Below are 15,846 nucleotides of genomic sequence, written 5' to 3'. Positions count from 1 at the left end.
GTGTTTCGGTTTTATTTATGATTTTTTCAATTTTTATGTTTCACGTCTTAAATGACAGCACAGAATTTGTAGATTAAACACTTCATTTAACAACAAAAGCAAACACTTTTCAACTTCAAATAAAGCATTTCACAGATCATGACATCCCACCGTGCACTGACAAAAATAAAAAAAAAATAAATAAGCACTGACAAACAAAAACAAACAAAAACAAACAAAAGCAAACAATAACAACAACAGAAACAAAAACAGAAACAATTGCAAAAGTCATCAATCCATAAAGCACGTGCCCACATAATTACCCACAAAAAGTAAACACAGCACAACCCATACGAAGATACATGCTCACTGTAAAGTATCTTACGGAATGATTTTTACAACAAAATGTAAAAAATGAATGAACGAATAATAACGAATTCCACTTAACGAAACTCATCGCAACTAATTACCATAAACCGCTTTGGCGCGCATCACGTTTTTACCGCGCTTATTAGCCGTTTTGCTTTATGAGATTTCGAAGCGACGGATTCAGATATTCTGACGTCAAAACGTGTAAAATCAACAAAGCTGAACCGCTGCAATTTCGCAGCAGTCTGCAATTGTTGCATAATTAATAAAGCAAATTTACAACTTTCAACAGCAGCATTTTTTATAGATTACATCTCTTCAGCAAATTAATTTTATTCATTTTCTAATTTTATTTATTTTCAAAATTACAGATGAAGTCGTTGGCCTTGCACTTGCTTGCAATTCTGTTGCTAGGATCATTGCAAATCACCGCAAATAAATATTTCTTGACAACTGCGGCAGCTAGCATTTCCGCATCAACATTTCCAACAGCATTACCCACAGCAACAACACAACAACTACCTACATTACATGCGCCACATCGTTCATCACAGCCACCAACCACTCTAATGACGACGAAACCAAACACAGAAGTAACAACAGCCGCCATACCAACAGCAAGCAGAAGACAAAACCAACAGACGTTGCACGTAAGACGAATACCGGCACAAGCCAACTCAATGACCAGCACTAATGCAGATGCAACATCGGTCATGTTTTCTTCAGCAAGACTTGTGCGCAATGCAAACATTGCCAACATTGCCAACATTGCCAACACCACAAATCCAAACGGCGTACGTCCAAATCGCAGTCTACAAAACACAGCGACAGCAGAACAACGGAACAGCAATGCTAATAACAGCGAAGCTAAAACCAAAAATCAGCAGCCTGAAAGCCGCCGACAACGTTACAGGCCAAATAAAGACAACACTAATAGCAGTAATACGGCTCAAGTATCGTCTACCACAGTCACGCCGAGAACATCACAGTCCACGGCGGAACGCTCTTCCAGCGAAGAGCACGATCAAGCAACATTTGCTTTGAAGACAAGCGGTCGTCAGCCTAGAAAACTAATATTGGCAGCAGATAGCGGTGATGTGTCTGGGAAGCATGCGGCGCACTCCATAAATTCTACCGATTCCCAACAGACGCTGAAAACGTGAGTTTGCCATTTTGTAGTTGTTAACGATTTTCGATTCATTTTTGATTAAATTGATATTTGGTGTTTGGTGTTTAGTGTTTAGTGCTTAGTTTTAGTTTTCAGTATTGGATGTTTGGTATTTGGTGCTTGGTGCTTGGTGTTTGATGCTTGGTCCACTGAGAATTAAGTTTTAAGCAACACTTGTTTTAAGCGAACATAATTGTTGCTAATAATGGCTTATGCTCGTACGGCTTGCCAAATAAGTATTACGTGCAAAAATTGGATGATGGTTACTTTAATGTGTAGTTGACATAGGATAAGGTTAATTGCAGCAATTAGTGCAACATTTTTTTTATAGTTGAAAATATTAACTTCATTTTAGTATCATGTATCTTTGAAATACAATTCTCAAAAATAGATATTGTAGATATATTCGAACGTATTTTAACTACTGCATTTATAACATAAAAATTGCACTATTCTTTTTATTAAATTTTAAAGTCAGACATATTGACTGTTGTTGGCGGGGTATGAGTTCAAACCTTGATACTTGCAGTTTCAAAAAATTATTTACAAATAATTAAATATAAGACATAATTTCCAAGACCACTGATGATAGGTGTCTGGCAATACTCAAAATAGTTGTATGGTTAGCCAAAAATTCAATTAATTAAAATAATATAAAAAGATTTTTTGTTGCTGTAGTTCACTACTGTTCGAAACCTTTTTACTATTCTTTTATTTTACAACAAAATTATTGAATATAGGCTTGAAAATAGAGTTAATTACAGATTTCAATAAATTTTTGTTATTTTACGTAATAACCATCTTGTTGATATCTAAATGTAAGAAAAAATAATCCCTCAGATAACCTGCCAATAACCACCATTCCGTTCTACTGACGATAAGCATCGCTTGATCTCTTGAGGAGGCTGCTGGCGTCCTGGCCTCCTGATACCATTACAACAAGATTTAATTTTCTGTAACAGAGAAAAGAAGGAACTTCTAGTCAGATTTTTTATGACAGGTAGTTTATGACAGTTTTGATTAATGACGATAAAAAAATGCTATTTTGGATCATTTGTTCAATTAGAGTGCAGAGTCCTTTTATCTTTTATTCTCGTCATTTCAACAAGATTTAATTTTCTGTGACAGAGACTTTAATTTTCTATGACAGGACTTCTAGTCACTATCTGATTTTTTATGACTATCTGATTTTAATTAAAGACGTTAAAAAAGCGATTTAGAATCATTTGTCGCAGTATGCCGTTTCAACGAGAGTACAGCAGAATCCCTTTATATGTTTTACTGTCCTCAATTACACAAAGCAGGGCTATCCAATCCAGATGAGTTCGCGGGCCAATACAAATCACTGTCCAGATTGGAGAGCCGCAGAAACAAATATATGCGTTTATAATTGTTTTGGAGAAAAATAAAAATACGGTTAATAATGTAAAATTTAGTTTTATTAATTTAAAATCATTTATTTGTTAACCCATAAAAATAAAATAATATAATTTTACTAAAGTACACCAAAAGAAACAATTTATGCAATTGTGGTAGATTAGAAACATTTCCCGGGCCGTGCGCCCCGCTTTGGACAGTCCTGACCTAAAGTGTAATTACTAAATGTAAGATACAAATATATAAATCTTTGACAATTTCTGTTTTTGTTAAGCGGGGTATATACTTCTTAATTAGATTATTGATATTAAATTTTATAAGAAGTTATAGAATGCTTTATTATTAAATCTTTATTAGATGAATTGTTTTAAACTTAGTAGAACACCAATACATTCGAAATCAAAAGAAAATATATCTCCATAATGATCCCCACTAGCTATGCAAATACATTATCGTAATTAATTTTGTATATCTTTAGTTAAAATTTTTCGCTTTGAAAATTATTTATTAACAAAGTGAGTGGCACCTTTGTTAAAGCTAGAAATGAGATATTTTAAAGCTTTGCTCAAGATTAGATGAATTCAAGTTCCTTCGAATAAAATGTGGACAATCTGATATGTTCTTTGTAAGAATTTGTGAGAAAAAAAATGCTAGAATTTAAAAATATTAATATTGTTCACATTTTATCTACTTCCACAATTTTATTCAATTTAAAAACTGTAAGCCGAATAACTGATATGGACAGCAAGATTTTAAATCGTGAGAACCATTAATGTAGATTCCCACTTAAGGAGGGTAATTTTATTGTTTACATGATTAATTATAAAAACCTAAATTTAAAAGATAGAAAACCAAAAGTAGTTAAATCTTTAGGTAACAAAAAAGTCTTTCAAAAGCATTATCATTATAATAAAAGTAAACGGATCATCTTTTTTTGTAGTTTAAATATACAGTCTCCTATATGTTTAAATGAGATTTTTCCTCTTTTGAAAATATCTCAAAAGGAAGATCTTTACAATTCATTACACTGATATATTTCTAAACATACTAAGTAAAAAAAAAAATTCAATTGTATTGTCCGTAAGTAAGAATTTGAATTGTAAGCTCCATCACATCGTCTCTTTTATCTGTTTCTTACTAATAAATATAGATATTAGGAAAAAACGATTTCTATATAATTAATTATATTTTTGTAAGGAAAAAACATTCTTCTTCAATTCGAAAGTAATTAACATTTTTTTAATTACAAAACTATTATTTTAAAATTGAAATGCTATTAGAAAAAATGAGCATCCTCAGTCGAAAAACATAAATTCGATTAAATTGAAATAACAAAGCTTTTATTAAGCATTTCGACTATATCACATAAAACAATTTTTATTTGCTGTTAAATGAATTTAATTTTCTGACAAGATCTGCAAAGTTCATATTTCAACAAAAATATAAGTAATTTGTCCGTCATGAATAAACCATCCATTATTCGCGCTGTATCACGTTTTGTTGTTAAGATTTAAATAATTTGAAGTGAAGAGTTTTTTGTGCACGAATTTCCATCTTACGGACATAAGCTAAAGTATTTAACTTAAATATTTTTCTATCTTAATTAAATTGTTAAAAATTGTTTTAATAAAATATAAAACTTGAAATTTCTTTCAGGCCACGAATGATACAACGACTTGTTGCAGGTCATATACAGAATGCAGAAGGACGGTCAACGTTTGAGATATCTACAGTTTCGACGAATAGCAGTGTTTCCGCCAGCTCCAGCTCCAATTCTAAAAATATCGTGCCCTTGTATCGTCGAAAAGAAATGGTACTTAGTAGTTCTTTTAGAAAATCTAAAACAACTACATCTACACCATCAACAATAACAATTACGACGACACCAAATAATTTAACTCATAATATAAGCACAATTTCTCTAAATCACGATGATTATGACGATGATAATGATGATGAAGCTTTGCTTGATGATGCTGGTGATTTTGATAATTGGGATAATGGTATTTTGCGTTTAAGCGCTGGTTCAGGTAAGGAAAGTTCAGCTAAATCGAAAAAAAATAAAGAAGATTCCAAAAAGACGTTATCGGATCAAGTCCGCGATGGAAAATATGGTTTAATCGAAAAAGAAATATTTCGCCGCGAACCTAAGCGTCCAGGTGTTTTAAGCTATTTGCCAAATAAGGAAGTCCCTTTTGACAATGAAAGAAACTATGGTGGTTTGAATGAGGAAGATATTTGGTTAGCGGAAGATCATTTACTTGTTATTAAAGGCGGTAGTTTAAATGAGGACAAGCTTGATGAACCGTGGCCTCCCATTGATGATTATGATGCACCAGGGAGACAAATTAAAATCCCGAAGCATCCGAAAGTTCCGCCACCATTTCCTGTCCAGCTCGAAGAAAACGGACCGATACAGTTTATCGGAAATAATAAATTCACGGTCGTCTATCCGGTCACTAACGAATCGTTACCAATTTATCCCGTCGGCCCAGAAACCAACTACGCGTCGCCCGAAAATGATAGTGACGACGAGAAAAATCTTATTACCGGGACACGATCGCCTCAAGATACTACGAAAGCTGAACCGGGTTACCTCTACCCGGCGCCCTATCCACCGTGGCTATATCACAACCAAACATTTGTTAATCCCATCTTAAGTAATACTCGACCAATCAATTTCCCAAGCTTAGGACCATTTCCTTTTGGTAGGAATGGTTCGCTTGAAAATTCTAATGGTACCGATTATTTCGATGAGGATGATCCATCCCTTTATTATCCACCAGCATATAGTTTTGTATACAAAAACAACTATAGCAACCCTGTACCTCCTGGACCGATTGTTCCAGGAATTGTACTACCACCACCTCCGGAACAGTTTTCGCGATTAGAAAAAGAAGAAAAGATAACTACATCAAGTCCACCTCCATCAACCACATATTTGCCTACTCGACATAGAATTTATTCTACAACATCTGTGCCAACTACTATTTCCACAACAACAGCAATCCCTCACCGGCAAGTTATAACAAAAATATCTGAATACACTCCAAAAACTATTACCATCACACCAATTCCAACGACAGTACCGACACCTATTCAAACGAAAACAGTTGTGAGATTCCCACCATCTCCACCACCAACTCCAATTTCTTCTGTTACACCACCTGTTGAACCAGTTCCAGTTCCAGTTGCTGTGCCAGTGCCAATATACCCATCTAATCATTATCAAACTGAACGACCAAGTATTGTGTCTTTTGTACCTACGACACCTTCATCTACAACAGATACACTATCTAAGTCCAATCCTATATACTACGAATATGTTGAAGCGAAACGTAAACCAACCACATCTAATGTTATTGATGACTTTTTATCTACTACAAATAAGCCTCCTGTTTCTGAAAGACCAGTAAAACTGTATCCAGCTAATAAACGTCCGTCTAAAGGACAAAATCATCGTCATTACTTACCAGCCAATCGTCCATTCATACAAGAAAATATTGTGTATATTACTCCCAAACCAGAAGTACGCTATAAACCGCCAACACATGTTACGCTCTATAAGCCTCGACCATTGGAAAACTTTGAAAATGAAGTCAATGCAATACGCGAGACACTGCGCTACTATCAAAATCAACAATTAAGAGACAATAATATACCACGAACACCGAAGGCAAAAACTGTGTATGAGTACTCATTTGATGCCACCAAAAACCTGCAACCAGTACAACCTATTGCAAATGATGACTTTAAGCCTCCAACAGAATTTGATGATCAACCCTTTCAACCAATGGTTACCTATAGTCCACCAGTCGATGATGAAAATTCATTCCGCGCTGTTGCTTTTGATAAGGTGGATAGTAAAACGCAAGAACAACCGCAACCGAAATATCAAACTTCCACGACTTTAATTCCGGTAGAACCAGAGGCACAATATCAACGTACTTCTCAAGGTAGATCTAAAAAATTACGATTAACTGCAAAATATCTTGAACAACCACTTGTTGCATCATATCAACGGCAGCAACAACAACAAGATCCAAGAATTTCTCAGGAGTTTCAGAGTACACCAAGAACTATATTAACAACACAAGCTCCGTGGGCTTCTATAGATGAATCAAGAATAACTGATTATAGACATCCACAACAACAACGTGAACAATATGAACGTGTACAAATACCATACAAGAATCGATTTCCCGGTTATTATTACGGTCCTCCTCAACCGCCGATACGTCAAAATAATCGATTCTACGATGAACCATTTCAAGGTCCGGTGCGTAAAATTATAAATTATCGTCCACCTCTACCGCCCGCTCAGCAGCATCAACAACAACAATCACCGGTTTGGAGTTTAGAAAACGATACATATGTAAATTATGCACCTAATCGTCCACCACTTAATCCCGAAGCTGAATTTATTGATCCTTATCAAACAATACCATTAAATCCATATCGAAATCAGGGCCCCCGCTTACCATTACCACCACTTTCACATCAATCCCAATATTATGCACCGCCACAGCGGCTATCACCGTCATTACGTCAACAACAACAACCACATTCTCTACATCGTGATATTTTAGTGAACTACAGACAGCCTCTACCACCACTGAATCCAGAAAGTGAATATATTTCACACCCACAAGTGGTACGTAATCAACCACAGCAAGTTTATAGAGAGAATGATTATAGACAACTACCGAATGTTGGTGAACAAGGCAATGTCTATTATATTACACCAAAATATCGACGAGCTTTTAACAGTAATAATAATAACAACAATAATAATAATAATAAAAACAATAATGCTAACACAGGAGGTGAAAATAATGGAAAATAATTGGACCCTCTTTTAAACATTGGTGTCAAATACTTGATATGGCTGTGTGCATGTGATGTCTGTTTGAAAGGAATGAATGAGATATGAAGATTGTGTATTAAAATATAGTTAGATAGTTCAGTATATTATTGATTCTTTTGAAATTCATATTTGATATGTGATTTATTGTAGAGACATAATTATTAATTTATATTTTTATAATGTATAGGTAATATATGATCAAAGAATAAAACTAAATATAATGTCAATGGTATTTCTTTAGAAGTTTTAATGATAGAAATTAGTTTGAACGTTATTGTTAAAATATTCCACTTCATATAACTTTTTATGAAGAATTGAAACATGAAATCATTCTTAGTTTCTTTTTATAAACAAATTTTCTTTGACTTTTACCTTTTATGCATATCTATCTTTAGATCTTTATCTTTATTTATCTTTATTGTCTTTATTATCTTTATCTTTTATTTATCTTTATTTTGGATTAATATTCTAATGAAGTGTATAAAAGTCTATTTGTCATTATTGAACATTAAATAATAATACACATATTGTGCTATCACAAGATATTCAAAAATACTTTTTTTTAAATTAGAAGTGTTAGTAACTAGACCTTAATTTCTTTTCTATCAAAGTTGAGACAATATAATCTGCGAGGACACGTTTGTTAACATAAGCAAAAAGGACTAGAAATCATATTAAGAATATATGCAAACGCTTACTTAATCTTTAAAGTCTTGGAATAATGTCAGATACTTGGAGTTTATAATCATATGATTTTATGTCATATATCATAGATGAAGAATTTAAGCATTTTGTGCTTCCTTATCTTTTTATTTCTCAGATCCGGCAAAAGGATAACACTTGATTCGAACTAATATGTTTAATAAATTAAATTTAATTTAAAGAATTAACAAATTAATATTATTTTTATGCTATATTAGAAATGATTTTTAATCATTGCCCTTAAAATTTCATAGTGTAGCTTTAACTATTATAAATAAAACGCTAGTGTAGTTTACGACAAAAATTTGCTCGAATATTGATAGATTTTATAATATATATATAGGATATGTATAACGTTTTTACAATATAAGATCTTGTCAAAAATTAATATTTGCATAATAAAATTTATTAAAGAAAAATTGTAAATAAATATTGAAAATAATAAAATGTTTAACAAACTATAAAAATGTAAGCCATAAATAATAAGTTCACTAATAAAATATATCAAAATTTTTGATAAAAATAAATAAGCAAAACATCCTTCTCCGATTAAAAAATGATTTAAGGAAATTATTTAAAAGAAATTTAATTTTATTTTAATTGTTGTGCATGTATGGAAAATGTATCAAATGAAATAAATTATTAAAAAGAAAATTTTGTTTTAATTTTCATGTGCGTTATATAAGAATACTTTTAATTTAATATCCAGACATATATTAGGTGTGTCAATGGTCTTAATATGAGAGGGTAAAAGTATTCAATCAATAAATCGATTGAAATTACTTTTAAAAATACTCCCATTTAAAAATTGACCTCACTTACCTGTGCAAGGATAAATGATAAAAATATACACAACATTTGTGTAGAACGATTACCTGCAGAGGGTATTTTTAAATTTACTTTTAAAATAAATTACTATGACATAAATATTTTATTGATGATTGTACTTATTTTTCCCTAGTATAGGTTTAAACGTATATAGATAAATTTAACGTATCTGGCAGTTCAGATATAATATCAACACAAATATTTTTTAGTATTTATGACAGTTGTATTTTACTTTGCATTATATATCTCATATATCTCTCACATCTAAAAGCCTAATATATACAGGTAATCTATTTATGATCAGACAAGTACTCACACCAAAGCAGTAGTTGCATCAGAAAAACTAAAAACTGTCTCCACCGACATCTTCACTGAAAAGAAATATGAATACTCGCAACCTAATATAGGACAGCAACATCCAAATATGCAATTTGAAAGTTATATCTTAACTACTAAAAATATAATAATAATATTATTAGAAGTATGTGTTTTTTGTAAGTATTGTTATACTAAGAATCAGTAAATAATTTTACTAGAACTTTCATAAAGCTATTAACATACTTCAGAAAACTGTGATTAAAACTAATGTAAGGTGGAATAAAATATTCAATTGGATTCGTTTCCAATATGAACCTTTTCAACAAAATTTTGAAGTTACAACAGCTACATTTACATACTAAATTAATAGGTCTGTATTACATATATAAAATTTGTGTACATTCAACCCAGAACAAATTTTAGTGGCTTAATACAACCGACTTTTGCGTTTTGTACCATTTAAAGTATTTGTCTATATAAAGATTCACGGTATAATTATAAGTGCTTTTTAACAAAAGATTAGCATTATATATAAACATAATTTTCCTATTTTTTAGTTGGACTGTAGTTACAGTATATTAATCTAAAACGTTTCATGTTATTAAGTTGTTAGCAGAATAGTTATATATACTAGATTTACTGAAGAAGTTAATATCTACTTTCTTTTCAAAGATTTGATGAAACTTAGCAAAAGTCAACTTTCATGTTATAAAGATAATCAAAATATCTATTCCATTTAAACTATGATTTGCAGAGAGAGTTTTCATATAACAAACACATTTTATTAAACATTAAACCTTAAACTTGATTTATTTAGGTAAGCTAGATACGTATTATATATTAGCAAATTTACTTTTCATAGACCAATAGCTGCCTACCATACCCTACTCTTCACAGTCGATACATGTCAATACTCATTATCTTTATTAGATTATCTAACAATTCATGATCCAAAAGCCCACAAGATATTGATAGAGAGTATGTAGAATATTCTATTTTTTTTGATACAATCATATCTCCTACAAATTTAATCCGTTAGGTCTGACAATGTGTTCACTAATTTAAATTCCCTATTACTTTTCTTAAGGATGAAGCTAAACCAATAATATGACTACAATTACTTTAAGCCTAAATAAATTAAACAACAATCTTCACATTACGAAGTTTTTTACATACACCATCCTTGAACTTTATATTAGATCTTACTTCTGAAACATCTTTAAAGCATCTGAAATGTTTAATATTTTTAGGGCTGATTTTGGTGACATTCTAAAGATATTTTTTATCCCTTTTTGAATACTTTGCTCTGATTACAGAATGTGGGATAATTTTTTCAATCAAGATACTCTTCAAAAGCATATTTAGTGCAATTTTCATTTTCGATTGGTGAATCTGGAGCATAATGTATAACACTCAAGATTTTTTTATAACACTCTAGATATTTTGCCAGAGTAGCAAGATTACCCTGAAATTGACACCTGTTTTATATGACTTGACAAATAAACTGTGATTTATTCAACATATGTATTTATGAAAAATATAAATGTCTACTAACACGACTAAAAAAATGTTAGATTACTCCAAAAATGTTCGATTGGGCAACAAAATTTGAGAGTGAATCTAGATTGAATCCAGATTTACGAATCAAAAACTCCATTAATATCTTGATAGAGTTTATTCGTACTATTTCTAGTTGATTAAGTCTTTTGAAATCGAGAAACACGATTTTAATGGTATTTAACCTGACTTTTTTCCAAGCATAAAAATTATATAAACTTTTTTTAATTGTTCAAAAAGTTGTATATAGAAAATACACACATCTATTGTCAACTTTAATAATACGTTATTTTAAATCTTTTTTATATCTAAATAAGGAGATTCTTTTTATTTCTTTTTTCATTTTTTAGAATTCTAAAATAACTTTTTTAAATAATTCTTATTTAATAAAATAAAATTTAACGTTAGTTACGATGTGAATATTAATAGAAACTACTATTTAATAGAAACTATTGTATTTTATACAAAAATTATTTTTAATATTATATAAATAATTGAATTTTTGACTGTACATACACAGCTGCTTCGAGTATTGTCAATTACCTACTTTTAGTGGTCTTAGAATTATTTCTTATATTCAATTATTCTTATTTAATTATTGTAGTTTACTACTTTTCGAAACCTCCCTACTAATTTTTTAGTGAACTATAAATTTAAGTATGAAGGAATAATAACACCGAAGCATGTACTAATTTTATACTTATTTTTTTACAAATATTTTTAGTTTCATTATTATAAAAATTTATTACAAAAAATTCTCCAGTTACTATTATTTTAGAAGGATTTAATTTAAGAACCGCAATGTGAACCTTACTTCGAATTATCATATCAAATTGTTAAACGTTTATAAAATAAATTTTCAAAAACCACCCTGTATGATTAAGACTTGTACATTATTAATGGTTTTCTTTGTTTTGTTTTCCTTTTTTATTAGGTGTTGCTATTTTTAAATAAGTGACTACTTGTTTTTAACAATTATAATTTAATATTTAAGCAGGTGAGTGTTTTGCTGTTGGCAATACTTAAATGACAAGCTCACACTTGTTCACTCTCACACTGCCTCTTCGCTCTCACACTTCCTGTCAATTCACCTACTAAATGTACAAGGATAACAAGAATTGCAAGCACATGTTGACATAAACACACACCAGCACACACAGCTAGCCGTACACTTCCTCTCTCTCTCGTTCTCTCTCCAGAAAGGTTATTCAAATATTACAATTTGTCGTAGGCCCAAAGAGGGCGCCTGCGTGCTTATGAGTTCCTGCTTTTTTTGCTATTGTATTTACAGCTCGTCCTTTTTTCAAGAAGTCAGTGTAACAGAACCGTTTCGCACGCACAAGAGCGAAACAACAAAAATCGATTCATATCAGCACTGCTCGCTAAGCGTGATAGGAAAGAATAAAAAATAATAATACACTTAAAAGGACTATTTTCTTCATTAAGTCAAAGGAAGACGTTAACGACGATAAACGACAGAATTGCACGAACCTCACGAAAGTAAAAAACATTTTCGAGTGGAAAAGTGATGATTTCAATTGGTTTGCTTTGAATAATAAAATGTTTATGTTAAATAAATAAATAAAGAAGTTCTTAAGATAATAATACACAAAATAATTATTCAATAAAATAAGTTCAGAGAGTTTAATTTCAAAATTATAGAATGACAAGTCAAATACGAAGGTAGTGTAGCGTAAAAATTCTCAAAGGTGTGTTACCTAAAAAAAGAAATAATTTGTATAAAAATATTAAACCTCTTTAAAATGACTCAAACGTGTTGTGCTTTTCATGACTCTAACAGAGCTTTGTTAGCGTTCATGAGGTCTTCAAAGTAATCTAAAAATACATTTCAAATTGCCAAATTTAAATCAATACATTTAATAATCAATCAATCAATCAATGGAAAAATGGTAACGATGACTTCAGAAGTGGACAAAACTCAAACTTCTAAGGCTACCATGGCTAGTAAACCGAACGCATCCACTACTTTCACATCTACTGTCACTATTGAACATACTAACGGCAATGCTATTACGGATGACGTTAACACAACAATAACAAATGCTACTGTAAATCAAAGTGCAATAACAACAACAATAACTACGACTAATACCTTAACAACAACAGTAACTGAAACTGAAACCGCAACAACAATTACTAATAATGGCACAATCGGTACAAATGCAAACAACACGACAACTAACAGTGCCTGCACGTCCAACACAAATAGCACCGGCAGCGTAAGTGTTACTGTTCCAACGGGTACATTAGGAACTGCAAGCTCTGCTACGGCATCGGGGAGTAGAGCGGGTGGAGTGAGCGGTGTTAGTGGTATTTATAGCATCGAAAGTGATAGCCAAACATTAAAAGCACCGAGCCACAGTGCGGGAGGTTCAAAAGCATTACATTCAAATGCGAAGACGACACCATCAACAGTTCCACCGCCTCCCAATCAATATAAGAAAAGTGAAGACTCACCAAATGTGTTAGTGTACAAGAAGGTAATCAAATCAACAGTTATATTAACGCATGTTTGTTTTATATACTCATACCCTACGTTCTTACATGTACATCACCCCGTGCCAACGTACTACAACAGATGGAATCTATTATTGAGAAAATGCAAGCAGAATCAACTGGTGTAACTGTGCGCACTGTGAAAGCGTTTATGAGTAAAGTTCCTTCGGTCTTTACAGGGGCTGATTTAATTGCTTGGATTTTGAAGAACTTCGACGTGGATGATGTGACGGAAGCATTACATTTTGCACATTTACTTGCATCGCATGGTTACATATTTCCTATCGATGATCATCAACTAACTGTCAAAAACGATGGTACCTTCTATAGGTAAGTGTACAATGTAGGCTATAACGTCAGGATCTGAGTCACAATCGCGTGTGTCACTGTCTTTTTCTTTGAAATTTATTGCCGCAATATAATCATTGCGGGTGGTCACACTAATTAATAAGTGCAGTCATCCTGCGGTTCTTTTATTGCCTTTTTGCTGTCAGACATAATTGTAGTTCATCGAATAGAAATTATTTTCTTGCATAATATACACAATTAATTGTCCTTTCAAATTTTTGTTTTTACTATTTAATATTTTTTTATGGGCGCTATTATTATTTAAAGTGGATAGAAGAAACCATCAAATGATTAACAAAACTGAATTAAACGAAAGCTTAAATATCGAAGTTGTTAACTAGGTATTAGGGTTTAAATTTGTTACAGTTTAAAAATATTGGGAATATTATTCCTTTAAAAGAACTTAAAAGGAATGCTGATCCTTTTGAATAAGGCTCCTTTATTACAGAAACTGGAAAATATGCAGGCATATTATTGAATAAAAAATAGTATATAAAATAAAAGTGTTGCCATTTATTTTCGTACTATACATCGAAAGTTTTAGAAATAAGTTTATTTTTAATATTAATTAAATTAGTAATTTTGCCTTTGCCTTTGATAATTGTATAATGACTATATAAATTGAAAAATGTTCTATACTTGGATCTATCATAATTCTAATAATGAGCACTAGCACATTTGTATAGATTCAGAAATGCTCTTAATTCTGTACATAGAGAAAAAAAATTAACAACAAAAAACTTTTTTTAAGACGCTTATGTAGTCAAACAATAATTCAAGGCAATGCTCGGATATTTGAATGTTCCTAAAGTCTTCTAGTAAACTATATTACTCGTTTTAGCTTAAGTAAACCTAAATCATTTTGTTATTTTTTTAAATACCAAATAATAAGCCGGTTACGATGTATTAAAAATCGTAGCCAGTGCGTTCCCTAAAAAGCAAAACGGAGGTTTCTGGTTCTCTGACAGGACTCTTCAGTATGCAGTACCATTTTTACAAAATAATAGTCCAAATTCAAAATAATGACCAGGAGAGAATATTACGACTGATGTTCTTTTCCCTTTCTAAAGTTTGGAATGCTTTCATGAACGATATTTACTTATCCAAAAAACCTTTTATATCAAATAAGAGTAATCGCATTATTTGTTATTTATTGAAGGATGTGACCTTCACATAAATCACATGTAATTTTAATCGATCTTACAAGATTTAATCGAATAAATGATCATCTATTTGTATACCTGTCTATTATTTTTAGTAAAGAAAAATTTTTATTTTTGAGTTATTGTATAAAAGCTTACACAGAAAATTTTAATGAATCCATATTGATCAAGTCAACGATTGAATTAATTTTTCATTAACTAAAAATATGTCCACACTCCTTTTTACGAGGGTGATGACTTTACTTATTAAACTATGTGGTTATTCACCCTGATTGTTCTAAGACAATCAGTTCTGATTGTTCTTTTTTATTCTACCATACTTCCAAGGAAGTTTGAGGAATGTAAACACGTGTGGGTGTATTTTAAAGTGTGTTACAAATCATTTTTTTCGTCCTGCTATTTATATTACATATTATGTTATCGGTTTATGGTTTATATGAATATATGTAATGTAAAATTAATTTCACAACTAAATCTTGAAATTGAAACTTAAGAGCTAAAAATCAAATTTCAAAAGCTTTAATAATTATAAAAAATTTGGTCATTTAATTTTTTAACATAATTCTGTTTAGTTGTTTTTGAAGAAAATTATTATAAATACATAAATTATTTTTCAAATTTTAAGCTATTCAAAACTGTGTTGTAATAAAAAT

General features: G+C 31.1%; 2 protein-coding genes across 3 annotated transcripts in view; both read left to right on the top strand.

The window, feature by feature from the left end:
- LOC119669136 overlaps positions 1-8,029 on the top strand; it is a 64,342-nt gene extending 56,313 nt beyond the window's left edge. For both annotated transcript variants that reach the window (XM_038078928.1, XM_038078929.1), the window contains 2 exons: positions 720-1,507; positions 4,550-8,029. In XM_038078928.1, the coding sequence (XP_037934856.1) occupies positions 720-1,507; positions 4,550-7,739 (3,978 nt within the window). In that variant the 3' untranslated portion in view covers positions 7,740-8,029. The remainder of the gene's footprint in view (positions 1-719; positions 1,508-4,549) is intronic.
- A 5,043-nt stretch (positions 8,030-13,072) lies between these two features.
- Positions 13,073-14,016, top strand: LOC119666359 (mucin-3A-like). The gene is made up of 2 exons (XM_038075641.1): positions 13,073-13,666; positions 13,765-14,016. The coding sequence occupies exons 1-2, from the start codon at positions 13,073-13,075 to the stop codon at positions 14,014-14,016; spliced, it is 846 nt and encodes a 281-aa protein (XP_037931569.1).
- The last annotated feature ends 1,830 nt before the right edge of the window (positions 14,017-15,846 follow it).

Source organism: Teleopsis dalmanni, chromosome 1 (assembly GCF_002237135.1).
Source record: "Teleopsis dalmanni isolate 2A chromosome 1, ASM223713v2, whole genome shotgun sequence".
In the NCBI taxonomy this organism is placed as follows: Eukaryota; Metazoa; Arthropoda; class Insecta; order Diptera; family Diopsidae; genus Teleopsis; species Teleopsis dalmanni.
This window is presented reverse-complemented; position numbering and strand designations above follow the sequence as displayed.